Source organism: Marmota flaviventris, chromosome 17 (assembly GCF_047511675.1).
Source record: "Marmota flaviventris isolate mMarFla1 chromosome 17, mMarFla1.hap1, whole genome shotgun sequence".
NCBI classification, from domain to species: domain Eukaryota; kingdom Metazoa; phylum Chordata; class Mammalia; order Rodentia; family Sciuridae; genus Marmota; species Marmota flaviventris.
The window spans coordinates 66011124-66038608 of record NC_092514.1 but is presented as its reverse complement, the minus strand read 5'-3'; the positions used below and the strand labels follow the sequence as shown (position 1 = coordinate 66038608).

The 27485-nt window shown below is 44.7% G+C and overlaps 1 protein-coding gene across 1 annotated transcript in view; it reads left to right on the top strand.

The window, feature by feature from the left end:
* The window catches only part of Prkca (protein kinase C alpha), a 394797-nt gene that overhangs the window by 131384 nt on the left and 235928 nt on the right, over window positions 1-27485 (top strand). The window contains exon 3 of the mRNA XM_027946194.2: window positions 14349-14431. Coding sequence (XP_027801995.1) covers window positions 14349-14431 — 83 coding nt within the window. The remainder of the gene's footprint in view (window positions 1-14348; window positions 14432-27485) is intronic.

Below are 27485 nucleotides of genomic sequence, written 5' to 3'. Positions count from 1 at the left end.
TTTTTTTTCTCTTTTTATCCTAAAGAGTCTTTTGATGTGTTTCACTGAACCAGAAGCCCATGTCCTCAACTTCAAGGAACAATGCATCATAAGGAGCCCCTTTCCTGAGCAGGATCACTGCAGTCATCCCTGGGGTTGAACTTGGTTGGTTCAGGATTTCAGAGTGGACCCTGGAAGTCTGTGTCCCGGGTGCAGGAGGCCCCGTGCGCTACGGAGTGCCCTCCTGGTCTCCATTCCAGCTTCTGCTGAACAACCCCCCTGATGTCCACTTCAGCCTCCCTCCTTCCTTTTCAGACAGACCTTACCTCATGCCGTCTTGCAGGGAGCTGCAATCTGATACCCTGCAACTTCTACCCTTTGTTCCTGTAGGGTTTCCATTCTTGGGAACAAACTGTAAAAGCATCTTCCTGCCTTCACGTACCAGACCTCCAAGTATTTGGCCAACAGCTAAATTACAGACTCAGTCTTCCCTTTCACGTGGGTCCTCCAGTCCTGAGTCTCATCCTCCACTTTGGAAACCTAAAGCAAAGAGGCTGTAACTACGAGAGTGAGCTGCTTGCTCTGGAACCCTGCATCATGTGGCAGGAAGAGTTGAGACTTGCTGAGTGGAACTCTCACCACCTCCTTTTTAGAGACTGTACAACTCTTCTCTTAGCTCTTTTGGCAGCCAGACCATATTGTTAATTGTGTAATTAAAATACCTTCATCTTTTCATTTGTGCTATTGTTGATCCGTCTCCTTCTCACTTTGCGGTTCTGTAATTTTGAATCCAGGTGTTAGAATTATTTCTAGTACTCAATGTTGTTTTGAAGGTGATTGACTTGATCCAGCTCCGGATTTTCTTTTGATTTCTAATTTATTTGTCTAGAGGAATGTGCTCTATCTTTCTCAGTTCCCCTTTCCTATTTGAGAAACTTGCCCTGGGTGGGTTCGTGCGGGTCCAGAAGACTAAGCCTGTTAGCTTCATCTCATATCTAAAGGGATAAATTTTTACCTTGGGTACTTGTCAGCTGATGGATCCTTCACAGACTCGATGATTACACGTTGTAGCTATTGACTGATGTCCACCACAGGGATTGAGTGCCACCACACATAATTGAGTAATTTGAAAGATTTGGATTTCGGGGCGTGTGTAGCTCAGAGGCAGAGCACTTGCCTAGCGTGTGTGAGGCCCTGGATTTAGTTCTCAGCATTGCAAAAGAATCAGAAAGAACTGGAATATTATCAGTGAGTATGTGAAGGGAGAAAGGTAGTTGGGGAAACTCCCTCCCCAGTTGAGGTGGGTCTTGTCCAATCTGTCCTAGCTTCTACTACCCCTGGACTAGAAGGAGCCGTGGTTCTGATGCCCTTTCCTGGCAGCCGACTCTATGAGGATTTCGTGACCACACTTGGGTGCATCGGGGAGTGGGTGGCAGGCCCAAGCTCTGCAGGCACGTCCCTCTGCAGAGGGGAATGTGGCTCTCTGCACCAGGGCACCTCTCACCAAGGTCCCAGCCAGGCTGTGCTTCCTGCCATGTCTGTTTGGAGAGGACCTGGGCTCAGAGGGAGTGTCTGGCTTCCAGGGGTGGGTGGCAAGGGAGAGGCCAGCTAGTGCCGCTTGGTCTGGAGAGCTGGCTGAAAGCATCCCCTCCCAGCCTTTGGGTGGAGATGGGAGGCTCTGTGTTGGCTCAACCTCTCCCCCCATCCCCAGCCTCCAGCCTAGAGAGGACTCCATTGGGATTCCTTGTGCGTTTTCCCTTTTTATAAGAAACAAAGAGAAAGAGCCACCCCTGGTTGGCCCGCATAGCTGTGGTGCCTGCCTCACTCCTGGTTGTTGATGTCCTGGTCAGTTGGAATGCCTGTCCTTTTCTTTCTTCTTGGCACAGTACTGGGGATTGAGGATTGAGTTACAACCCTGGCTGTTTTTAACTTTCAAAAAGAACAACTTTGAGATGAAGTCACATAAAATGCAATGCATCCTTTTGAAGTGGGGGAATTTGGTGGTTTCTAGTATTTTCCAGATTGCACAACCATCAGTGTGGTCCATCTTAAAACCTGCAACTGTCAGCCACTCCCTGAGCTCTGACTTGGCCACATGTCTCCAGAACGCCTTTCTTGGTGGACTGGAGTTCTCAGTGGGTCCTTCCGTCATGAGTCGAGTAACTTTCAATGTCTTTTTTGTTTATTGCTTCCAGAGTCAAGTTTAACTTTTTGGACATTATACTGTGATAGATACAAACTAATCGCTAAGCATGGCATGATTTGGGGTGAAACCCCAAAGAGTTCAGGCAGACGACAGTGAGATGTCATCCCCGTCTTTATTTTCTCTTAGGTGCTGGGCTTGTCTCTGGCAATTGTCCTCCAGGGTTTCTGGGTTGTGGTTTTCTAATTTCTGGGTAGACCCTCTGGCTAAGCACCCTATATGAGTCCTCGAATTATATGAAATAAATACCCAATAAACTAACATTATACCAAAAAAGAATTTAATTCTAAGTATGTGCTAAACTCATGGCTTTGGTTTTGGCAATGTTTCCTGGAACAATCTAGGATCTGTGTTGCTGTCATAGTACTGCAAATGTCATCTATGAAGTTAGATTTTTTGTTAAATAATACATGAGTGGTTGAAAAAAAATATATATATATAGATGAACAAAATGAAATAAAAGTAAAATTCAATCTTTCCGAGCACCATCCTAGAGACAGCCCCTTGAATACTTTGGGTGATTTAAAGGTTCATTCTCACGAAGAAACAACTTGTACATATTTTTAAAAAAATCAGAAAATAGTTTGGAAGCGTTTGGAAGCATTGCTTACAAGCGTAGATTGAAAAATCATTTTGGTTTTCAAATTCTGGATAACCAGGCGTAATATTTATTTTAAAGTCCACGTTGCCATATACTTTCTGCTGTGCAGTTCGGAAATGCAATGTGTTTGTCTCTGTGCTTCTGAAGAGCAGCTTCTCTGCTGCTCTCTGGGCCTTGATGTCCTCATTTGTGTGAAAACTTCCTTTCCCCAGATGCTCCCCGTGGCCAGCCACCCGTGGGCCTTGGAATCCCTTGGACACCTTCGCATTTCCTTTTGGAAGCTCCTAGCCTCCTGGCTTTGTAATCATGTGGTGTTCCACAACCCTGAAGCTTTATTAGTTCCCAACGTTCTTGATAAAAGAGAGGTAATTAGTGTATTATGACTTCTTTTTGAATTGTTCCACAAGATAAGCAGGGGAGAGTGCTACATGGGTAAAAAAAAAAATTTGCATAATAATGCGAACAGACTTTCTCATAAAAGCTGAATGTAATCATGACAAAATGAAAGCACTCTATTTATGGAAAGTTCCTGCATGTATTTATCTCTAAGAATTAAAAATTACCACGGGGTTATGGTGGCCTCTGATTCCAGGAGGAACACGGGACCACGTTCCCTTCCTGACTGCACCCCGTCATCCTTCCTTCAGTGCAGAGAGGGCTCCTAGCCCATCCCCACAGAGGCTGCCGTGGAAGCCCATCCAGAGCATTAAACAGGAAAACTTCCTAGCCCACCCCCAGGAGCCTGCCATTGCGTGGCTGAAACAGAGCCGTAGAGTGCTGGCCTTGAAAGGGGAGTGCTCACTAGAGCATCTGGAGCAGCCCCTTGATTTCCTTCTGTGAACCAAGATCAACAGTGACCCTTTCTCGGTGGCCGTGCTTGTGCTCCTGTTCAGCGGTGCTCCGTTTCCCTCTGACCTCCTACCCGTCTCCACTGTTTGCATGAGGTGGCTCAGGCCTCTTTCCATAGCTTTGCATGGTTATTCCTGCCCAACTCTGAAAGGGGGCTGTTCCACCTTGGAGGGCTGTGTCTTCTCTCAGCCTCAGCACTGGTGTCTTTTCTGCCTCAAGTCTTTCTTGACCTCGGGCAGGGATGAGGTGCTCAGACCCTCTCCCTGGGAAGACGCTGACACTCACTGCATGACCTCAGAAGGATCCCGCTGTGACTGTTTCCCCAGCTCTGCTCAAAGCTCTGAGGACCCTGAGCCTTACTGGCCTTTGTACTCACCAGGGTCTGGTACAATTTCTGGGCTGTAGTTATTGCTCAGTAGATAGTACACTGAATGCTTCTTGTCCACAGCCTGTTTGCCCCCTACCCAGCCTCCTGCCCACCCCTGTATAAGACAGTGACTCTCCGGTCCCTGATCTGCAGACATGCCTTGGTCCGCTTGTGCCCGACTTCTCAGGAGCGTGAGGCTGGCACTGGATTTACCCATCAGACTTTAGGCCCATCTCTGTTCTGCCCTCCCCCAGCCCTGCCTCTGATCGGTGGCCGATGCCCTGAGTCCTGGGAGGAATTCCATTCTCCTCCTACCATCCTTCGTGAAATCATTTTCACAATTCCCACCATCTCTTCGAAGTGGGTGTCTGAAGGGACTGTGCTTGTGAGTCCTTGAGTCCCTGGTGCCTGCCTGGTTTCTTGGCATTTGGCTAGGGACTTCCTGGATATTTGTGGAAGAAGTGGCCAAAAGGACACATATACAACTTTATTTTGAAACGGATCCGTCATAACTTATGAAGTTACACTCCATTTGTGTACAATATGTCAAAATGCATTCTACTGTCAATAAAAAAATAAGAAATTATTATATTAATAGTACCATTAATAACAATATTAATATTAAAACATATGATTACGTATAATAAAGTAATGTAATATACTTTAATATAAAATATAACATAGTTATAATACTAATATATAAATGTAATTATAATATGGTGTTAATTATAACATTAATAATATAATGATATAATGCTATTATATTATTATTAATGATGATAAAATAACCACCATTGAGTTATCACTTACTATAAGCTAGAGACTGTATTTACCTAATTACAAACATTTTCTCATTTTTATCTTCACCACTATACAATGAGATAACTCAAATTTAAAGGGAGTAAGAAACTTGTCCAATGCACATAATGTATATCAGCTTAGAATTCAATCCCAAGTCAGATTCCAAAGTCCTTACATCTAACTTACATCTAAGCAGAAGACTCTTCCAGAATGGTGTTAAGATTTCATGTGGCCCATTGAGTAATTTCCTCTGACATTTATAATGCTGGAAAAGATCTAACTTTGATATGTATATAAAATATTCTATTCTTCCCTACAATAATATATTATGATGCTGTCATTTAATAATTTATTTAGTCTTTCTGAAACTTTATACATACATACATATCTTTATTCTTAAGGAAAAAACCCAGAGAAAAAGTAATCAGGCCTTATATTTTTGCATGTCTGTAATCTCAGCGGCTTAGGAGACTAAGGCAGGAGGATTGCAAGTTCAAAGACAGCCTCAGTAACTTAGCGAGGTCCTAAGCAGTAACCTAATGAGACCCTGTCTCAAAATAAAAATATAAAGAAGTTTCTCAGTGCTTAAACAACCCTAGGTTTTTGAAAAGTAGCTCCTTGAGGTTTTACCCGGTTGAAACATTCCAAGTATATAAAGGGGCTGTGTTGGATAAGGAGGAGAAAACATACTTGATAGACAGGTGTGGTAAGCGAGCCCAAGCCTTCTGTCCATCTCCCCTACCTCTTGACTTGTGCGTACATGCGTGTGTGTGTGTGTGTGTGTGTGTCCGTCCGTGCGTGCGTGTGGTGTGCATTTTTATCCCTCTGGATTTCCAGCAGTGCGTTGGGGAGAAGCACTGTAGGCAGTCTAGTGTCTGGTGTGAGGTTTTAGCGGGAGAAAGCCCCATCCTTCCTTCACACGCTCTGTTCTGCCAAGGCCTTGGAGAACCTGCTGGTTTGCACCTTTGCTTGCTGTGGCTGGGTTTTGTGCCAGCCTCCCCTCTGATGGGCACGAACCACCAGGCTCTTGTGTCTTGGCCCTGGAAGCAGTACTGCCATCAGCACAGACCCAGGGGCCCAGGCAACAGTGTCCTCTATTACAAACTCATCAAATTTCCCATCAGTTTTGTCACTTAGTGCCCACCTACCGTGTGAGCTCTCTGAACCTCAGTTGCTGCATCATAAAATGGACACAACAAAACAATGGGGGACAGCTGGGCCTGGTGGGGTACACACATGTAATCTGTCTCTAAATTTAAAAAACACAAAAATAGGGCTGGGGATGTGGCTCAGTGGTCGAGTGCCCCTGAGTTTAATCCCCGGTACTTAAAAACAAACAAACAAACAAACAAACCACAATGAAGGCCATTATTTTAGCATGGAAAACGTAGCATTTCTGAAATCATTCCCCACAACTCCTGTGACAGGGGTGTTCCGCCACAGAACACGTTGCTATTACCAAGGACTGCATACCTGTGGTTAAATTTGCAGATTTTGTATGAGGTGAGAATTGAAGTGGGATCCCGCCAGAGTTCAAGAGCCTCCGTTTCCTTTGCGTGGCGTTTTGGGGAAGACCTGGGTTGCTCTTGGACTTAAAGGGGCGTGCCTTTTGCCAAAGAGAGTGCCGTGCCTTATGCCCACGCTGCAGGCAGAACTGTGCTTACATGGAGTTCTTACATGTGAGCAAAAGAGATAAGTACTGTTCCACTGTGGGAATTTTCAACTGAAAGGGGAAGAGAAAAGGCAAAACAGAGAGGCCCAGAGCCCAGTTCAACTTCCTTGACTTTTGTTCTTTCTTACAGGTCCCCTTTTAATTCCAGGCCCCCCCCCCAAAAAAGTCTTAAAAATATTGCAGAAAGCCAGGTAGGATGAGCTTGATACACCCTTGGGTCGAACGTGTTGCAGTCTTTAGGATCAAAATGAGGAAACCTGACATGTACCCTGGCTCGTGGAGGTTCAGATGTGCGGCCCATGTTGCAAAATTAAAAACGGAAACTAAGAGCAAAGTTGGGTGATTCAGATGATTCTGAAATCAACACAAAAACACTGCTTGATCTGAGCTTTATAAAGTGAACCTTGGATTTCCCTTCAAACATGTCTGCGTGATTAATCATATATTTATCTTTAAAGGCTCCCCTAGCCCCATAAAATAGGTAACCCTGGTACTGCAGACACTGAAGTAATTGGGATTTTATTAATTCATAGTTGATGTTAGGTGTGTCAGTTTTGAGTTGGAGAACACAGGAATAAGTTGAAATCAGTGAAGGAAGACACCGGTGTCTAACCATTGGTATTTGTGTCCCTTTCCTCATCTTTCTTCTCCCCCGAGTGGCTTCTGGGCCGTAGTGGGCCAGGACCAGCAGTCCCCTGGCAGGCTCATCTTTTCTCCATGGCTCTGGAGGAGCCTTCTTTCTGAAGAGGGCCTGGCTGGTCTTGACTGCTCCTGGCCCCTGATCTCCCCTGACTCTCCCTCAGCTCCTACACTGCCGCCTCCTTCCACCGTCAACCACAGAATGGGAACACCTGCTCCTTGGATTTCTGCTTCACCAGGCACACGCCCCTCAAAGCTTGGTCTTTAGCGCCCCGCTGTCCTCTGGCCCCTGGCCTTGAAGTGCCGGTGCCTGCCTGACATGGAGAGCTGGGTGACCCCGCAACACATTTACACTCAACTTGCCCCAAACCAAAACTGCTGCTTCAGTGACAGCCCAGGAGTAGTTTCTCCTGCCCGTGTGGTACCAGGTTCCCAGGCCCAAGGGGATTCCCTGTGGTCTCCTCTGTGTCACAGCCCAGTTTTCCCATTAGCATTATAGAATTCTGTCTCCTACAAATACAGAAAAGCCAACTCCAACGAGCACAAACAATGAAAGCACATGTGACACAGTCTTGTGTGCTCAAGTGTATTAAATTTCATGGCTTATACGAAGGGATAGGTGTCTGTGAAGAAAATGACCTTTTTAAAGGGTACTTCTTGGTCCGCATGACGGAGGGCCCGGAGGTGAATTCCACGCCAACCCCCAGGTCTGTGCTCTCAGTTTCATCCTGAGATCTCCCTTTGGGGTGCAAGATGATAACACCATGAGCCCTCCAGTCCCCCTTCCCCCAAGGCCCACGTTCCATCTCTCTCTCTCTCTCTTACTTCTTCAAAATAGATCTCAGACCCCACCAGCAGGGAAAGGAGGTTCCGACATTCTTGGTGAAATTAGAGATGCTTCTCCTAGAGAGAAGGGGGAAGAGGGACGCCTGGTCGGGCCGGGGAATCCAGGGAGTTTTGAAAGAACGTATTGGGCGTCTTCGGTACACGTGCTAGGAGTCAGAGCCAGTGTGCCGTCTGAAGAATGGCGTGCCTTATGCTGTGTGACAAGGCACATTTATTTGATTTGTTTTCACACAACTTTAACATGTATCCCAGGAGAAGACTGTTTTCATTGTTATAAATCTGAAACCAATAATTTTCTTTTAACATGCAAATATAATATAAGCTCCATTTTTTTTTATTACTTTCCCTGCAAAGCTGAAAGCGGTTGACTTGCCTTAGAGATTTTCATTTCATTGTATTTTGATGTGACGTTACCTTTCATTAATCCCTTCCAGCTAAGCAAAAATTTAATTAAAATCATCTCACATGATGGCAGCCATTTATGTATTTAAGGAAGGAGGAGGGGAATAAAAGGAATCAGGGAAGCTCAGCTACCAGCCTTCTGTTCTAAACGAAGTCGCACTGTTAAATTTAGTAGGTTCTTCCTTGAATTCAGAATCGGTTACGCATGGCTGTTTTCCCATAGATTTTGGAGCATGGGGGATTTTTAGGCCTATATTTCATTTTACATGTCTATAACATGGATTTGAAATGATCTGAATTTAGTGTGGAAAGAAAAGAAATTTATTTATTTTAAGGTGAAGTGGAAAACTGAACATAACATTATGTATTTTTTTTCCCCTCCGTGAACACAGCAAGCTCTGTGTAGGTGGGGTGATCCCCCTGTGCATATAGTATTAGATGACAAAGTATCTCAATAATTTAGTAAGAGGGCCACACCTGGGGTCTAAGGAGCCTCATTCCCATCATTACCACCAACCTTTACAGCTTGAGGTGCTGCGGGAGGCTGCGGGGTGGGGCACATCTCTAATACTAAAAGGTCACCTAAGCCCTTGGCTCTGAGCTCCAAGCTTTCCCCAAATCCCTGTCTATTCTGACACTGATTTCATTTGGAATTTTGTAGAATGGAGGCCAATACTTTACCTTGGTTCTCTTTCTTCAGTTTCAACTAAAACTCAACTGTGAACATGAATAATGATAAAAATTCACACCAGCAGGACCACAAAGCTGTTTGCAACTCCCTGTGCCTCTTGTTTATGATCTCAAGAATATTGTTCTTGTTTGATTAAGTACCTAAACATTTTTTATTGTGGTAAAACATGTTGCATGAAATTTAACCACTGAAGCAATTTTAAATGAACAATTTGGTAGCATTAAGTACATTTAGTGTTGCCCAGTCACCTTTACTATCCATTTCCAGAAGTTTTATTTTTTAATCATTTCAAATAGAAACTGAACCCACTGATCACCAACTCCCAATTCCTTTCCTGGCCCCATCCCTGGGAACTCCTGTTCTACTCTATGAACTTGTTGTAGCGGCCACACATGAGTGGGATCATACACATTTGTTTCTTTCTTCTCTGGATTCTTTCTCTTACCATGTATTCAGATTCATCCTTTTCTTGCACATGTCAGGATTTTGCTCTTTGCATGTACATAATACCTTCCATTTGTCCATTCATTTGTTAAAGGACACTTGAGTTGTTCCCATCTCTTACCTATTGAGAATGATGCTTCTATGAAACTTGGTGTACAAATATCTGTTTTAAGTACCGGCTTTCAATTCTTTTCTCTTTGGAAGTGAAATTGCTGGATCATATGAGAATCCCATGTTTAATTTTTTAGCAAACCTCCAGACTGTTCAAGAAGCTGTACCATTTCACATTCCCACCAGCCACGGATGTGGGTTCCAATTTCTCTGCATCCTTGCCAACAGTTTTCCTTTCACCTTTTCTTTTCTTCCTCTTTTTAAAAGAAAACAATAGCCATCCTAGTGGGCATATAGTGGTGACTGATTACTGTTAGCTGAACTTTCCCCTTGGGTTAGAACCCTTGCTGTACTTACTGATTTGTGGGTGATCGGTGCTGGCGGGTGGCACTTCTGAAGGGGAGTTGACTGACAGCACGTACTCTGCTACAGCCCCTTCCTTATCCGTAGTGTCAGTTCACTGTATGTATGTATATATGTGTGTGTGTGTGTGTGTGTGTGTGTGTGTATATATATATATATATATATATATATATATATTTTTTTTTTTTTTTTGGTCAAACCTTTATGCATGGATGGGGTATGGAAAGGCTTCTGGACGTACGTTTTCTCAGGATCTTTCTAGGAGACATTGTCTAGGATCAAGAGCCCTCAGGTAGTCACCTGCACGATGATGGCTTTTGACACAGTTGAGCATTCTCAACTCCACAGTCAGGGTGTGTTAAGGAATGTACTTGGCGGAGCCTGTGGTCTCTGTCACTCTTTGTCCCACTGCTCTGTTCTCTCCACATTATGTGCGTTATCCAGTCATCCATGTCTGGGAGGCAGAGTAAGCGTGTCGTGCAGAGGATTAGAGGAAAGTGATTTTGTGCTTAGCAGTTAATGGCGTGAAGATTGACTTTGTGTCTTTATGACACGGTTGGATTCCTGTTTTCCATCCTCTCATTTGGCTTCACAGACGCAGGTGACCCATAGTCTTTGAAATGAGGCTCCAACTCAGACTTTCTGGGCAGCCTGTGGCTTCTTAAGCACAGATTTGTTTAAGGACCAAGAGTTTGGACCCCTGAAAAACCATGATGCAGAAAGAATCTGCCTTGATTTGTGTCTCCACTTCCTCCCAGCTCAGGGGCTACCAGTTTGTCTTCCTGGCTGTCCAGGTCAGGCAGGTATTATTGGAGGTGTACCATGAGACAGGTACCACCTTATTTCCCCTTGTCCCCAATTCCCCTTACTCCACATTAACATGGTAAGATAAATTCCTTTATTTATTTATTTATTTTTTTAGTTGTAGTTGGACACAATACCTTTATTTTATTTATTTATTTTTATGTGGTGCTGAGGATCAAACCCAGGGCCTTGCACATGCTAGGCGAGTGCTCTACCGCTGAGCCACAACCCCATCCCCTCCTTTAGATTTTAAAATATGAAAGATAATAACTCCCGATTTTTTAGCCAGGGAAAGACCTATACTGGCCATCTCCAGCTAAGTCCAGTGAATTCTTATTTTATTGTCCCAATCTATTCCTCTTCTTTCAATGTCACTAGCAAGACTTTTCAAATGTCTTGTTTGATTATATTGTCTTATAGCATGTGAATTACCCAGTTTAGTTTGCAACTTGAAACCAGAGGTCAAGACCAGCCATTTTGGAATCTCTGGTCATGGCTGGGTGTTCTGGGGCAGACCTTCCCAGATAAATGCTATATTCAGCCAGAGTCAGCCCAACTACAAGGTCCTCTTCTCCATCTTTTCCATGGGGGACGGGGGTGGGGTTAAAGGTAAGGTACAACCGGGCTTTCTCTCCCTGGTCATCCAGGTTGGGCAGATTCTATTTCCTTGTCCTTTGGAGGTCATCTTTCATGAATCTTGAATTTTCAAACAGGCCTATAGGGTCTTTGTCCTCAGATAACCCCCATCTGTGAGTGTGACTCTTTGGAAACACAAGACCCTTCTCCCTCCTGTCTGCCTCCTGTTGGTAGAATCTGTTCATTGAAATGGGAAGCTTCTGTGCATAGAAGAGGAGGAGGGAGCCCCTAAGGCAGGCTGCAGGGATGTAATTTGGGGGTGGGTGGGTTTTTTTTGCTTCCCTGTAAGTTTTACTGGGCAGTAATGGCCTGGTTCTTCTCAGGAAAAAATTTGAAATGAGACATGTTTTATTAGGTGTGCAATAGCAATACTTCCAGGTGGAGCTGTGTCACTGTGTTGATGTGTAGATGCAGATAGCAATGACAGATGCAGAAGACAAGACGTCTTTCCAAAGGGGTTTGACAAATATGGGTTTTCTGAACACTGTTCATCTGAATATGGACAGGACTTAAAAAAAAATAAAAAGGATGAAAGACCTAGGTGTTTAAACAATTAAGTGGGAAATCGGAAGGCTGATTTCCCTCTCCAAACACCGTCTCCAGAATAAACCATGATCAGGAATAATGCTGCTCTAACCTCTTCTGTTCGTAATTGATCTTTCTGATTCCAGTGAACGAGAAGTGATTCTGTGCCTGGGGGCTGTGAGCAGATCAGATTAATTTGCGCCTTCGAAGCCCTGCTTTATTATCTATCCTTGGAGGATTTTGCAATCAAGATGCTTTTAGCAGAACACAGTGGAAAGGACGCTCCTCTGAGGACTCCCAGGAGCTCAGTGCTGCCCTTTGATTGGCTCAGTGCTGCCCAGACAGCCAGGGGGCCCTTTCTTCTGCTTCTCTCCAACCTCCTCCAGCCTCTGGCCGTGCACAAGGGTGGGCAGGTGTATTGGGCGTGGTAGATGGTGTGTAGCAGCTCAAGATAACCCCTCTCCTGGGCAGTTCCACCTCTAAAAGGTTGCTCCTATATGAGATCTTTTCATTCATTAAGTTTTCTGGGATGGCTCCCACCCAACAATCACCCCTGATTCTTCTTCTCTTATAGGGAAACCCCATCTCTTCATCCTCTGGGTTTGTATAGGAATGTGCATCTGTGTGTACATATGTATGTGTGTGCTCACATGAAATAGGATATTTAGTGGTTAATCAGCAAGTCCTAAAATTCTTCTGAAATTTCTCTGGCATCTGTTGTGTCCGTATCTTGGCATCCTGAATAGTGTTGGACAATTACTTCCATACCTCTGCTATGCAAAAGACTTGTAACTGGGTCTTATGGCCACAAATCTATACTATTAAATTCTTACTGTTGCTACCATTTGCATATCTTAGATATTGCTTTTGTCTGTGTTATTTTCAGTGTAAAACCTCTCGGTGACTTCCAAGGCTCATCAAAAATATTCTGAATTTCTTTCTGACCACTCATGGTCCTCTCAGTACTCTCTCAGTACTTGATCTCCTGTTGGGAGTTCAGCGCTCAGCAAACCTGCTGTCCTTTCCCACCCACTGAAATGGCTCACCCTCTTTGATCTCCTTCATGTACTAACATATGTGCAGGGAGTTGCATTATCATTGGTGAGAGAAGAAAATAGCACACGAACTGAGAATTAGAGGAGTTCTAGCTTTCTTTGTGCAGTGTCTTAGTTGCATTCTGTTGCTATAACAGAATACTTGAGACTGGTCATTTATAAAGAACTGAAGTTTATTTTCTCACTCTTCAGGAGGCTAGGAAGTCCAAGGTCAGGTGCTAAAATTTGGCAAGGGTGTTCTTGCTGCCTCCTCCAGGTGGAGGGCACACCTTGTACTCACATGATAGAAGCAGCAGAGGGGGCTGAACTTGCTTTTTTGAAATGGCATTAGTCCTACTCATGAGGGCCAAACCCTCACGGCCCAACCACCTCTCCAAGGTCCCACCTCCCAACACCACTCCAGTCCAACCAAATTTCATTGTGAGTTTTGGAAGAAACAAACATTCAAACCACAGCTTGCAACTTCCCCAACACTCTGAGAGTATATTGTTAGAACCTTTTTATTATTCAATGATGACCAACAGTAATGGAGGCTGCCCTTTGAAGCTAGACTTCAGGCTTTGAAGGACCAGATATTGCTCATATTCCCCCACATTACATCATCCCTGAAAACCTCTAGGGGATTGTTTACTAAGTTCTCTAACAGATTATTTTATTGGTACATCTCCAGGAGTAGGTATCAAAACCATGTGGAGCCCGGAAAATACTTGCTGTGTAATAGATTTTGCTAGATTTGCAGGGACTCCTTCAACTCATGTCAGCACAGGCAAACAGAAGTTGTTCAGTGCACCCCAACTTCTCCCATTTCAGAGGGCTGTTTTCTGGAGATTGGGTTGTGCCTTGATGAGTCCCTTAAGTTTAGATTTCACTGAGGATGTCTTGCAAACCACACTAAGGGATGCTCAGGAGTTATTTATAATCAGTTATTCTTTTTTTATATTTGCATTATTTTCACCCACAGGGTATAATGTTTACATACATGTGTCTGCTCATGTATGTGCACAGACGTCTGTGAGTGCATGTATGTATTGGTAGGGGATGTTGCAAGGTGCTTTAAGTTTTGATTCTGGTTTGTACCTTGGAAAACTGTCTTGTAATCTCTAGCTCCCCTCTCCCTCAACTTTAGGGGCTGGGAACCACAGCATAGGTCTCCTGGGCTCCTGTCAGCTCTGGCATTTTGTGACTGTGTCATCAGTGAGTCCAATCAATACAAAATGTTGCTTATGAAGGTGAAGTGCCTTCTGATGAGTGTTTATAAGATTTTATTTACATTGAAATGAAAACAACTTCTAACAGTAAGTAGCCCTGTTTGGAGAACAAAGCCCATATATTAATTTTCGTTTTCTTTTCTCTCTCTCAGTTTGCTGTTTTGTGGTACACAAGAGGTGCCATGAGTTTGTTACTTTTTCATGCCCGGGTGCAGACAAGGGACCCGACACTGATGTAAGTAGCCTGCAAACCATTATTTGATGTTAATGTGAATTTCTGGGCTTTATTTTCCTTTTTAATGACTAGACCGCTCTCAATTAGTCTCATGTAACTTTGACTTGTGCTAATGAACAGATTGATAGTCCTTGTGAGCCCTGGACTACTTCTCAGAGAAGTCCTTGGAGGAGAATTATTAGCTGTGCTCCTCCACTCTGGGCAGCCACACTGACTAAATCCACCAAATTTATAGCACAGGCCGCACTGACGGAGTTTACAGTGAGCATAAGTCACCCTTCAGTTTATTTCTAAAGGTTTTTAAACAGATGGGGCCGTCCCTGGTGTTGGCCAATGTAACAAACTGCTCCTGATTGCTTCACAAGAGTCCTCGTACCCTTCCATTCAGTATTGTTGTAAGTACCACGGTTGTGGAAATGACTTTGTATCTGTTTCACTGAACAATGATCCTAGAGCTGCCAAACCGTTACATTTATTTGTGTCCCGATTCTGCTTTTCTCTACTGAATAACTCTGTTGTATCTAATTGTACAAAAGAAAGAAAGGAAGGAAGGAAGGAAGAAAAAGGAGATCAGCTAGAGAGATTGAGCAGGAGGAGACATGGAATGCCAGTGTCTGAAATATATTGGGTGGAGGGGAACTTGGGTGTTACGTGAAAAACATTATTTTAACTGAAAAAAAAGATTGCAAAGAAGGCCTGGGTGGGTAAGCATTTCTGCTCTGACTTGCTTTTGCCAGATCAGTTTAGTCACTCATTCTTAGTTATGGACTTCAAGAGAGCCCTACCTTTGGCCCTTGTTTCCAGTGAGGAACTTGGATTGTGAGTGGCTTTCTCAGTGCAGGTGGCATTTTCATGGTGGGCTTCAAGGGACTCAGATTTAGGTGGTTGAAACCCGTGTAGTGAGGGAAACGTCAGTGACCTTCATTTGACCTTCAGTGCACTGAAACATCCTACGGTTTGGTTAAGATGGAGGTAGAGGCAGCGGTAAGCGGGTGCCATGGGCACTGGGGCTTCCATGTTCTACAAAGGCCCCAGAGGGCACCTCCAGAGGTCACTTTGTTTTATCTCTTTGTGGACAAGAAATTTCACCCAAGTTCATGGATGCTCAGTGCCTTGTCCTCAAACAAAAGTGTTATTTCCTCGGCCACCTCAATTCCCCATATTGTCCTCCTTTCTGGAATACCTTCTCCACTTGGGGCATTCTAAAGATAAGAATAGATGGAAGAAAGGTCGTGTGCCAACTTTTCTAAAACACCAAAGTCCTTGTGCTTTTTTTTTGAAGGTGTCCCAAAGAATCATGGGGTGATCCTTTCACTTCTTTTCTCACTATTCCTATCTTCGTCCTCTTATTTTAACTTTCCTCATTTTTCTTCTCTCTCCTCCTGTTTCTGTACCATCAAGAATGGGCAGGAGTGGGGAGCTGGAGTGTGCTACACCAGAGGCTGAGGAGGGAGGTTGGTGAGTTTGAGGCCAGCCTGGGCGACATAGTGAGACCCTTTTTCAAAAAAAAAAAAAAAAAAAAAATAAGAAAGGGGGCAGATGTGTGGCTAGGCTGCACATAAATAGTTTGTATGTCTCTTTTCTCTTCCTTTTTCTTCCCACATTTTCATTCTTTTGGTCAAGTAGAATCTGTAATGCTCTGAAACTCTTGTCTGGTGACTTGGGTACAAGAACCATCACAGAGATTTGCCCCTTGCCCTGTACGGAGTTTTTTGGGAGGAAGGTAGATGGTAAAAAGTCATTGGTTAATAAAGAAGAATGACTTTATCAAATTTGCTGGCAAATGGATGGGTCTTGAGACTATTATGCTAAGTAAAATAAGCCAATCTCCCAAAACCAAAGGTCGAATGTTTTCTGATATGTGGAAGCTAATCCACAATAAGAGGCAGGAGATACAAGTTCGGTGACTTAGACAAAGGGGAATGAGGGAAGGGAAGCAGGAGAGGAAAAAGAAAGCCAGTGGAATGACTCTGTCATGACTTTCCTGTGTACCTATATGAATACACCACAGTGAATCTCACCATCACATATATCCAAAAGACTGGGGTCCTAATTGGAATAACATATATTCCATGCTATGTATTTATATCAAAATGGACTCTACTATCATGTGGAACTAAAAAGAACCAATAAAAAATTATTAAAAAAAAGGTCACTGGTTAAAACAGACCCAGGTGCGCAGAGCAGGTGTACCTGAGGGACTTGCCGTAGGTGGCCAGGGGAGCTTCACAGAGGCAACGGCATTCGAACTGAGCTTCAAGAGTGGCTGGAATAGGCAGGCAAAAGGGAGCAAGCACGTGTGTGCTGTGGAGGAAGGAGCCCTGGAAAGGACTGTGCCGGACAAGGGAAAAGCAAGTTGAGAGCCAGATGCGGGAAGGAGCTCAGCTATGGGAACACGAGAAAGTCAGGCATCAGATGTTTTGTTAAGAATTCTGAAGGATTTGGAACAACCTCCTGGAAGCAGTGGGGACCCCGGGGAAGTCTGACACGAGGAGTGATGTAACACTGTGCGCATCTTATACAGGTTACTGTGGCTTAGGAAATGGATGGGGCAGGAGGTGGGTTGGTGGAGAACATGCAGAGGCCCCTCCTCCCCGGGGAAAGGCAGTGGGAGTTGGGGGAGCTGATGGCAATGGGGATGGACATTTAAGATACATTTAGGAGCCAGATCAGCAGTTCTTGGTCACCATGGGGCCAGGGAGATGGAAATGTTGAGACTAGCTCCCAGGTTTCTGGCCCAGATACCTCCGTGGATAGAGTTGCTTTGGGGCCTTGGAGATTCGGCACTGAGCCTCATTTTAATATTCTTAAAAGTAAAGATAAGAGATGATTTTTTTTTTCTTAATATGAGAAAGAAAGAAGGTACATGAGATTAAAAAAAAAAAAAAAAGACATAAAGGTCAGCCATCCTGATTGATATGGAATTGTGCATGACCTTCCAAAGAGAAAATTCACCTTTTGGTCTTTGGAACGAAGAGACCTGAGATTAGGGCTTTCTGCAGCCAGGGCGGAGGCCTCACTGTGTAATTATTCAAGTGCGTCTCGGGGAGTGGCAAGGTGGCCAAACTGAACTGCACCCAGCAGGTCCTGGGAAAGCGTGAAGACCTCAGGATACAGAGTTGAGTGGGGAATGTAGGACTCTCATGTTTCATCCTTTCTGCATAAATTTTAAGATCACAGAATTCTAGAGCAGGAAGGGATTTTTAAGACCGAACCTCCTTATTTTGTAGGTGAGGAGACTGGGGCACGTTGAGGGATACTGTCACGTGTTGCTTCTCGGGTACCTGATTGGGTTTGTGGTTGGCTCCTCCAAGGAGCTAGTACTGATGGGGAAGAGCGAGGTCGGTGGCTTGATTGGCACATATTGTTGGTAAAGTATGTTTCTGGCTCCTACCTGATGCGTTCACTGAAAGCTCTGTTCAGATGCCTAGAAAAATATTAGAGGGCATGAAGAAGATCCATTGAAAGAATGAAAGGTTTGGGGGAAATGAAGGAGAATTTAAGAGGAAAAGCTGCCCTGAGCATTTTTTCCCTTGAAAAATTAATAAATTTGAATGGATTTTTTTTTTTTTTCATGCCACGGGGAATGGTTAAGAGGTGCCATTCCTGTCCTGCTTAACAGTGCCTTACTCTGCTCAGAGGCGCCAAAGCAGTCACAGATGGGGGGGGGGGCTTTACTAAGCTTGTGAAACCCACAAATATTGTACCTGCTCTGCCATCTTCAAGATGAAAGGGAAGGGAAAGTACCGGAAGATAAACCAGCTTTACCCAGATGACAGCAGCCAGGTGGAAGAGCGTGCCAAGTTCTTCTGAACTGAGATGTTCCTTGGGGCGCAAGGAGCAGCCATAGTTGAAAGTCTGCATTACTGCAAATGCATGAAGACCTCAGGGTAGAGAGTTGAGTGGAGAATGTAGGACTCTCATGTTTCATCCTTTCCACATAGTGCCAGGGATCTTGGTGAAGAAAGGGCTTCTGGGTGCCATGCAAGGACCCCTTGAAGATTCTCAGGCCAAGTTTTCAGCCCTTCCTCTGCCCCTTCTGGATGAGCAGCATGTCCCTGGCCAGGTACTCCCTCCCAGCACCTGGAGAAGAGAGGCAGGCATTTTCCAGACTCTGAAGTGCAGCCCCACACCTTGAGCAGAGAAGAGAGGAAAGCGAGGGCTTTTATGGGAGTGCTTTTGGGGTGAACTCAGTCACCGCTGCCGCAAGTCTTCATAAGGATTCCCAAGCTGGAGGGTGGATGGTACCGTGTGTGGCTCCTGGTTCAAGCTGCGCTCTTCCGGCTCCGTGTTGGAGAGGCCCTTGGAGTCTTGAGCCAAATCTGTGTTTCTAGGTGTGCAGCCTGCGACTCTGCCCAGTATCCCTGCCCTGCACTCGCGGTTTTATACAAGAACATAACAAAATCACACGAAAATGCTCTGTGTTGAGAAATAGCTCTTCTCTTTTCCCCACCAAATTCAGAGATGTGGACAGGTAGAAGAGGGAACGGGCCGTGTTTTGCTTTGAGCTTGCGGGTAGTGGGGTGACTTTGCCCTGCCCAAGAGGCACAGCGTGGTTGTCTCTCAGCCCTGGTGGGTTTCTCTTCCCTGCCTTGGCTACGACGAGGTGGGGTGGATGGGGGAGGGCTGCGGTGGGTTCTCTTGGGGCCTGTTCTTCCCTGGACTTCTTCCTTTCACATCATAAAATTTTATCTCACCGGCTCAGAGTCCCTCAGTGCTTCTTCCCATCCTTAGAACAGTCTCCATTTGTCTTAGGTTACATCTGTCATGAGGCCCGCCCTGTTAGAAGGAGACCCCGGTATTCAGGCCCCCCCAGTATGCATGCATCTATGTTGGTGTGCGTGCGTGCGTATATCTATTAGCACATTAAGTCCTTTTATACTTTCTGTTTTCTTTTAATGCCTTAAGTGAGAAAAAAGCTGTGAAGCAGCCCTTTCATACCAATCTCAGTCCTGCACTTAACACCATAATGCAACCCTTCCATGATTAATCTGTGAAATTGTAGGGAGAGAAATCGTTCGTGTATGCTACGTATAAAATAACACAAATGCCAAACAACTCTTTACTATATATATATATGTGTGTGTGTGTGTGTGTGTGTATGTATATGTATATGTATATATATTTGGAATGTTTATTCCATGCATTGGATATGGGCACTTAAAATTTCTTTTTATTGGTTCATTATAATTATACATAATAGTGGGATTCGCTGTTACATATTCATATGTGCCCACAATAGAACCATGTAATTGCCCAGTTGTATTCCCCAGTGTGTCTCTCTTCCCTCCCCTCCTTTCTTTTCCTGGTCCCTTTCTTCTACTATACTGTCTCCCTTCTGTTTTCATGATCCCCCCAGAAATGATGATATTGGTAAAGCAGTGGTGGGGGTGTCTATTAAAAGGCTTCAAGTATCCGGAGGGAATAGCTGCTCTTGTGTTGCCTTTGTGGGAAGTCATCTGTTTTTACCTGCCTTGTGTGTTTTTACCGTGGCCTTGGCTTGTCCCGGGAGCACTGTTGATATAGTATTTTACACTTCTCATGTCTGGGCTGTGCAGTTGAACAGCGTTCAGGGGATTTCTGGGTCCTTGTCACACCTCACCGGGGAGGCAGCCAGCACACATGCAGACAGCGTCACAGGTGGGCTGATGGCAGGATGCTTGGAAGGGCACCAGTGAAGGAGTTGACCAGGTCACAGATGGGAGGTTTGCTTCGGATCTGGGTGCACATCAGGTCTGTGAAGACCATGCAGCTGAACTCCTGGAAGAAGCCAAATTCACTCACTGCCCACACCTAGAGCCAGAGATGGAACCCAGGGCACAAACTGCTGCAAAGCAGAAGTGATGTCCTGTGGACCACTGGACCTGGGGGGGTGGGCAGCAGGAAGCAAAACTGCTTTCTTTTCTTTACTAGCATCTTGAGAATTCCTTTGTTCTTCATTCCTCTCCTGTGTCTCAGAAACCAATCAAATAAAAAAGGCTGCTGCGTTGTTTAAAATTCAACATTTCAAAGATTTGTTTATGACAAAAATTAAAGCATTTAAAATAAATCTAGAAATAAATTTAATTAGTGGATCTTCTATTTTTTTTTCCAAAGTGTACTTTTATGTTTAATATGGAAATAAGCTGATTTTGTGAGCAAAGCTGTTATACTCTAAAACATTTTTTTTAATATTCTTGAGAAGACAGTAAAGTGAGGTATGTATAAGGTCCTGTGCCACAGAGTTATACAAAGTCCCTTAGCATGCAGTAAAGAGTCCTGAAGTGGGGATTGGCAGCCCTGCCGGGCCATATCACCAAAGTGCTTTCTAGATCTTTGACTATTTATAAACATGGAGAGTAAATTTATGAGATTATTGTATGTTTGCTGGGGGTCCCCTGATGTGAAGGGTAAAAACGTGAAGAGAGCTCCTGACCTCCCAGTACAGGATGATCTTATAACTGCAAAGATGAGCTAAGCATGCCTTACGGTTACACTGCAGGATTGTCCAGGTTGGCTGCCAGGCCTGGGGAAGCGCTGATGAGTTTAGCGGAAAGAGAGAGGACACTCAGGTGCGTCTTCTGGAAGAGTGAAGGAAGGTTTCATGAAGATGCTGACATTCTAATACACATCTAGCTATCCTCACAATTTCCTTTTAGAAATAAGTAGGCCCTTGTTTTCATGATGGCCTAAGGGCACATCCTAATGCTGCTGTCCGGCAGCACCAAAACTCGGGTAAAAGGTATTTACAAGAGGATTTGAATACGAGAAGAGAGAGACTCAGTGCGGTGCAGGTCCCTATGGGATGCCCCCAGATAAGCATCTGAGGAAGCCCCCTCGGCACCCGCCTACAGGTGCCCTTACCCACTTGCCGTGATCCCACAGGAAACTTTAAAAAAGAAATTATTTCAGGGATACAAACCCAATACAAAAACGCCACTGCTAATTCTGCTCTTCAGTGGGTGGATTATTTTATGTACCAGATTCACAGTAACAGAAGTATTTCCTGCAAAGGAAGGGACTCCTGCTGCATTTGTGCCAAATTAATTTTGCTGGGAATTAAAATAGCCTCAAAGACTTAGATCCTCATCCATAGTTCTGATGAGCTGTGGGAGACAGCTGGGCCATGGAGGGTCCCTTGTCCTGACCTACCAGGTTCTGGCCAGTGAGAAGAGAGAGGGTTGTGCATTTGCTCTGTGGTCTGTACTTGGTCAACTAAAATAAATATGTGGTGTAACTACAGATGAAATGCTTGTATTTTAACCAGTTACCAGAAGGCACATTTTCTAGGGAGGCACCCTGGGACTTTTCCACTCAATCCAACAGTTTAGGTGGCTACGGTTTAAATATCTTTGGAAGTCCACTTTTGGAAGACCTTCGAAGGCCAGTGACACATTCTTTTCACAGTCTCTAACCTTGGCACATTGTCAGCCTGTGAAAGTGTGTTGAGATTGTTTGGGGGAAGCAACCAAAGATCCAGGGTAACCAGGTCAGCATAGGAAGCCCTTGAAAATAGATAGTACTGTTTTTGGTCCAAAAAAGGAGGTAAGACAGTAAGGAAGAAATAGTGATTTTTTTTTCCTTATGAAATGTATAAACTATCTCTGATATCAGGTCTGACAGGGAATTTTTGTATATTAGGCATAGAAATTGTGTCAAAATAATTATATAGCTCATCAGGCACCTGTAGTTAATATGCTTCTTAAAAAAAAAGGAAAAAAGAAAAAAAAGTCACATTACTTAGTGGTCATGCTCACACAGCAAATTCTTGGTGGAGAAGTCCTTTGTTTTTTCTCTTTGAGAACAGAGTGCCTGGAACAGGGTCTGGCTCAGGGTGGATGCTCAGAAAACATTTGTTGCACCAAGGAGAATTGGTCAGAGAAGGTCTGATAAACTAATTCGGTCACCAATTGTATTTATCAGGTGTTGGATGACTTGGATATTTTCAGTGGCACATGAGACTTTCAATGAACTTCCCCAGTACCTAGGAATGGATGTCTCATCAGCGTCATTATCATGACATCTTGGGGTGTGGGGGTGGACATACCTGAGGGGCTTTCTTGCTTTTTACAGTATCCATTTCAAACCATGGTCTTGGCTGTTTGGAATTAAGTTATAGCTCTTGCCTGGTGGACATCAGTAATTGGCACGAAGGATTCCTAGTTTGTTTGTTTTTTGAGTCGTCTAATACCAGACAGCTCCTGATACACACACCAAGTTCCCAGGACCTGAGCACATTGTTGGAAATGGTGTCTAAGGAGATTGTTACAAGAGTTCAAGTCACTGGCAGCCCAGAGCTGGAAGAACTCTGCACAAGTGGTGGCAGGTTTATGATATTACCTGACGTCCATGCAACATCTCTCGCATGTCTGGTGCTCTTCTTGCATCTATTTATTGATTATGTATAATCATTAAAAGTTTCTTGAGCATTTATTATTACCAGCTGCTACATGATGCAATGGTTAAATGGTCCTCATCTTCACACAACTCATGTGGTTGACTGTTATTATTCCTTCACATAATTACTTCAGGGGATAACAGACATAAATGCACTAGGTATACATTATTATTCCCACTGTACCAATGAGAAAATTGAAGGTTGGGCGGGGTGAAGTGACTTCCTGGAGTCCAGTAGTAAACAGAGCTCTGAGCTGTGAAACAGGTGTCTGCTCCCACCCGTGAACTCCGCCTCAGTACCACATGACTGCTCACCAAAGCCCACCAGACAGGTTTTCAGCAAAGACCACGTTTCTGGGCAGAGTCTGGGGTCAGAGTGACTATGAGAAATCTTAAAATGATACAAGAAATTTGAAATGATGCCATCCTGAGACATTAACAGTCAGCACCTTCCCAAGGGGGACCAATAGTGTGTCCTCATGGAGACCAGAGCACGCAGGGCAACAGGACCAGGTGGGAGCCCACTGCAGTTTGCAGATTTGGCTCAGGGTTCTTCTGAAGAGGGTGCAGAGGAGGACTTTTCAGGACACTCTGTGTTTCTGGAAAGATTTGTTTCGAGTGGCTTCACCCTAAGCTGAAAGCTGGCCCAAAGAGCTTTTTGGCTCAGGGAAGAGACTTGTTTCTGGATTTTACTGAGTCACTTTTTAAAAGCCGAACTCAGCATCCCATTCAATTAGGTGATACCCCCTGGCCTTGGCTCTGTTTGTACTGCTTAGCGAATTTTCCAGCAAGAGAGTCAGGAGGAGTCTAGACGGAGAAGTACATCTGCTGGGGGCAGGGAAGGAGGGAGGTTATTGGGAATTTCCTAGCTAGCATTGTCACTGTGGCATCTTATTTACAATGGAATTGAGGACCCCAGTCAAATGAGCCCACTTACAGGGGATTTTTCGGCTTTGGTAGAGGCTTAGAGAGAGGTAGCAAGAAGGAGGCACGTGCTGTACCCCCATTGGTATGAGGTTGAACACAATCTGAGAGAGAACTCAGAGTCTCGTCCTAGCAAGAGGTGAGATGGGCTGCGGGAAGGTTGGTTGTTTTAATTATTTTGAAACTCATTTAACATGTTTATCTTTTTAGTTTCCAACATATTTGTTTTGAGAATGATAAACCCAGGGGAAAGTTAGCTCCTAAGAAGAATGTCATGGTCATTATGACAACATTGCCGTTGGGCATTGAGACAGCCCTGATCCCAAGGGAGGTTTCCCAGATGACACTCTTGATGGGGAAGGGGTGCCCCAGGGCCTGGGGTTGAGGATGTCCTGCTGGACTTGTACATCACTGTCCTGATTTTTTTCCCCTCGTATCCTCGCCACTCTCCAAACCAGTGCTTCATGACGGACTAACCAGACTGTCGTCTCCACCGGGTCCCCAAGGCAGAGGCCTTGGGATTCTCACGGTTGTATCCATCCCTAATGTGTCCCCATCTAACAGGGCGGCAGGTCTGTGGCTCTACCTCCAGTTTTATAGGCACCACCTTGGGGAAGGCCGCACAATGTCCTATGGGACAGACTCACAGACTCTGGACCATTTATCTTCTAGACCATCCTGCATCTTGCCACCCAGTGGCCTTTTAATTGTTTAAAAGAAAGAAAAGAAAAGGATCTAATCCTGCCACTCCTGTTCAAGGATTCCCAAGGATTTCTGTGGGGTCACACACAATGACTGTTCTCTGTGGCTGCTGTGCCAGGGCCGTGGCCCCCCTCCACATTGACCTCTCCAGGAGGGTGGCACAAGTTTCGTGTGTGGTGAAGGAAATTTTCCAAGAGGGCAGGACTCAGGGCACACATGTGACAAACTTCCAAGGGCATCACATTTCTTGATATCCCCATGACCAAAGTCCCCTGTAGGTTTCTTCAGAGGAACAGAGCCAGGAGGGCGTGTGTGCAGGCCTGGTCATGAAGACCTTTCCCACGAGGATTGACTCATGCAGACATGGAGGCCAGATCCCAAGAGTTGCAGGAAGGTGGCCCATGGTGTGGCTCCAGCCCCCTTCCCAAGGCCTGAGAACCAGGAGGGCTAATAAGGAAGTTCAGTCCAAGTCCACAGGCTGGCAAGGTCAAGACCAGGGAGAGATGATGTTTCAAACTGCATCCAAAGGCAGGAAGAAGCTCATGGCCCCATGTCAAGGCCTTCAGGCCGGAAGAGCTGTCTCCTCCTGGGGCAGCATCGGCCTTTTCTGTTCTGTCCAGGCTGTCCACTGATTGGGTCACTCTCACCCCCCATCCCAGAGCCCACCAATGTAAATGTTAACCTCATCCACAAACACCCCTGTAGAAATACCCAGGATAATGTTGGACCCAGTATCTGGGAACCCCTGTGGCCCTCTCCAGGTGACCCATAAAATTAACTACGGGGACACACAGTGCTATGGGTCCTGGACAGGTGAGTCGTGGGGGCCTTAATGTAATGCTGTACCACTGGAAGGTTGTTCTGGTTGTAGGATGACACTTGCTTTCCCCTGTATCTTATTCACCGCCCTCTTCCCAATGCATAGTATGATCTCAGACTCAGGGCAGGTGATCGTGAATATTTGTAGAAAGAGCCAATAAGTGGAAAATAGTGTTTCAGATCCCCAAATAAGATGAAAATAATTTTCTTGGTTTGAGTAGAATATTTTAAAAATGTTTTCTAGGGGCACTTCCAGAAGGAATACCAGCCATTTCTTGATGGACAATTACTGACTTTGGAAGGGATTTCCTTTGTTTTTTCTTTTTGAAAAAAATAATTTTTTTTTCTCCTCCCACCCCAATTAGGGACTGTTCGGTGCTTGAAGTTAATCCTTTAAAATTGGCAACGATGCTCATTGAACCAAGTGACCAGGATTTTTTAACTTGGTGCACATTTTTGTAATTGCTGTTAAGTGTTGGGGGAAACAACCTATTGAAAGGTAATGTGTGTGTGTGTGTGGAGGGGGGGGGGTGTTGGGTGAGTGGGGAAGGGGGAGTCCTGGCTATTAAATCCAGGGTCTAAGGGTGTTAGGCACTCACTCTACCACTCAGCTGCATCCTCCACCCAGCTGCATATTTTGGATAGATATTCCATGAGGTGATTGCTAGTTCTCCAGTTAATCTGCAAAGGTTTATAGCAAGTCATAATTCAAGAGAAGAAGAGATGATACAGAAAGCTCAGGAGCCTGTGGCTTTGGTTTCTTTCCTGTTTGACCTCTGCTCTCCTGGGTGCTGGCCTCTCCTATGCCTAAGGCTCAAGGGTGTATAATCAATGCAAAAGTCACAGGGCTGCCATTCTAGCTCATGAGAAATTTATATTGTGGTAGGATTGCTGTGTGGAAAAACATATTTTAAAGGGCACTGGTTATAAACTTTTATCTGAGTGAGATTTCTTTTTTTCCACATTGTGAGACATACCTAAGACAAATACCTTCAGAAGGCAGTTGACTTGCTACTCATTCTCGGCAGTCTCGAGTCCCTGGCCTGTCCCTCCCCTTCTCTTTTGTAAAGCAGGAAGCTTCATAGCCTTAACGTGGAGTATAAATGTTTAAAACATGAGAATTTCATACTTGAAAATGATATTCTCGGTGGAGGAGGGTGATTTTAGGTTGCTAGATATTAAGCTGTATCATGACTCATTTGTTCTTAAACAAGTCGTTCTCCAGTTACTAAAATTAATCACAAAAGACCAGGGAAGCTTGAAAAAGGAGTTCGCACAGCAGTTCTTAAAATTAGAAAGGCAGGGCTGCTCTCTTTTGCATCTGCTAAGTCTGAATGATGCGCCAGGCTTGAGGGAATTCATGTTAACCATTTTTTCCCCTTGAAGAGTTAATAATTTGGAATAACTTATGTACAGAACCAAAAGTGGGGAAGAAAAACAGTAGATAGCTTGAAGATTTAAAGGAATCACGGACATAAGTGAAACAGTCCTTGTTTTCAAGTGTGTGCGCCCACCACGGAGTTGGAGTTGTCCGCTAGGCCTGGCCATGTTCTCACTCAGTGAACTTCTGTGTATGCAGGACCAAACAGTGGTATTCTGTTGGACTGGAAAAGTACACCATTTGCCAGATGGTCTGTAACCTGCTCCTGGTTTCTGCTCTCGCCCCTGCATCTACACTGTAGCCGGAGTGGAACTCTGCATGTATCCGGCAGATCAGATCATTGTATTATTGTACGTGAACCCCTCAGTGCCCTGCCCCCCCAATAACCAGTAGAGCACGTACTTCTGAAGTTGATCAACAAGGCCCGTCATGGTGGTGGTTGGCTCCCACCAGAACAGGACATGCTCATTCACACTGCATTCTGCTGCCCTGGCCAGTTCTTCTGTTTGGAACCAGACCCCAGATCTTCACGGTGCTCATTTGCATCTTTCAGGTCTCTGTGGAGATGACACCTTCGTGGAGATCCTCTTCAGAACACATCTTCCCTGTTTTTATCTGTTGTCCTTCATAGCCTCTCTCATCATCTGAAACCATATTACTGGTTCTTGATTACCATCTTTCCATTAGCATGGGAGCAACACAGGAACAGGGACATTATCTTACTCTTCTTTTCAACCTCAAAAAGTAACAGGGTTTTATTTAATTCCTTAAGAATAAAACTAAAGGAAACATCTCAGGATCGATATCTTTCTCTGACTAGGATGTTGTACCATGTAGTTAATAAGCTGGCCA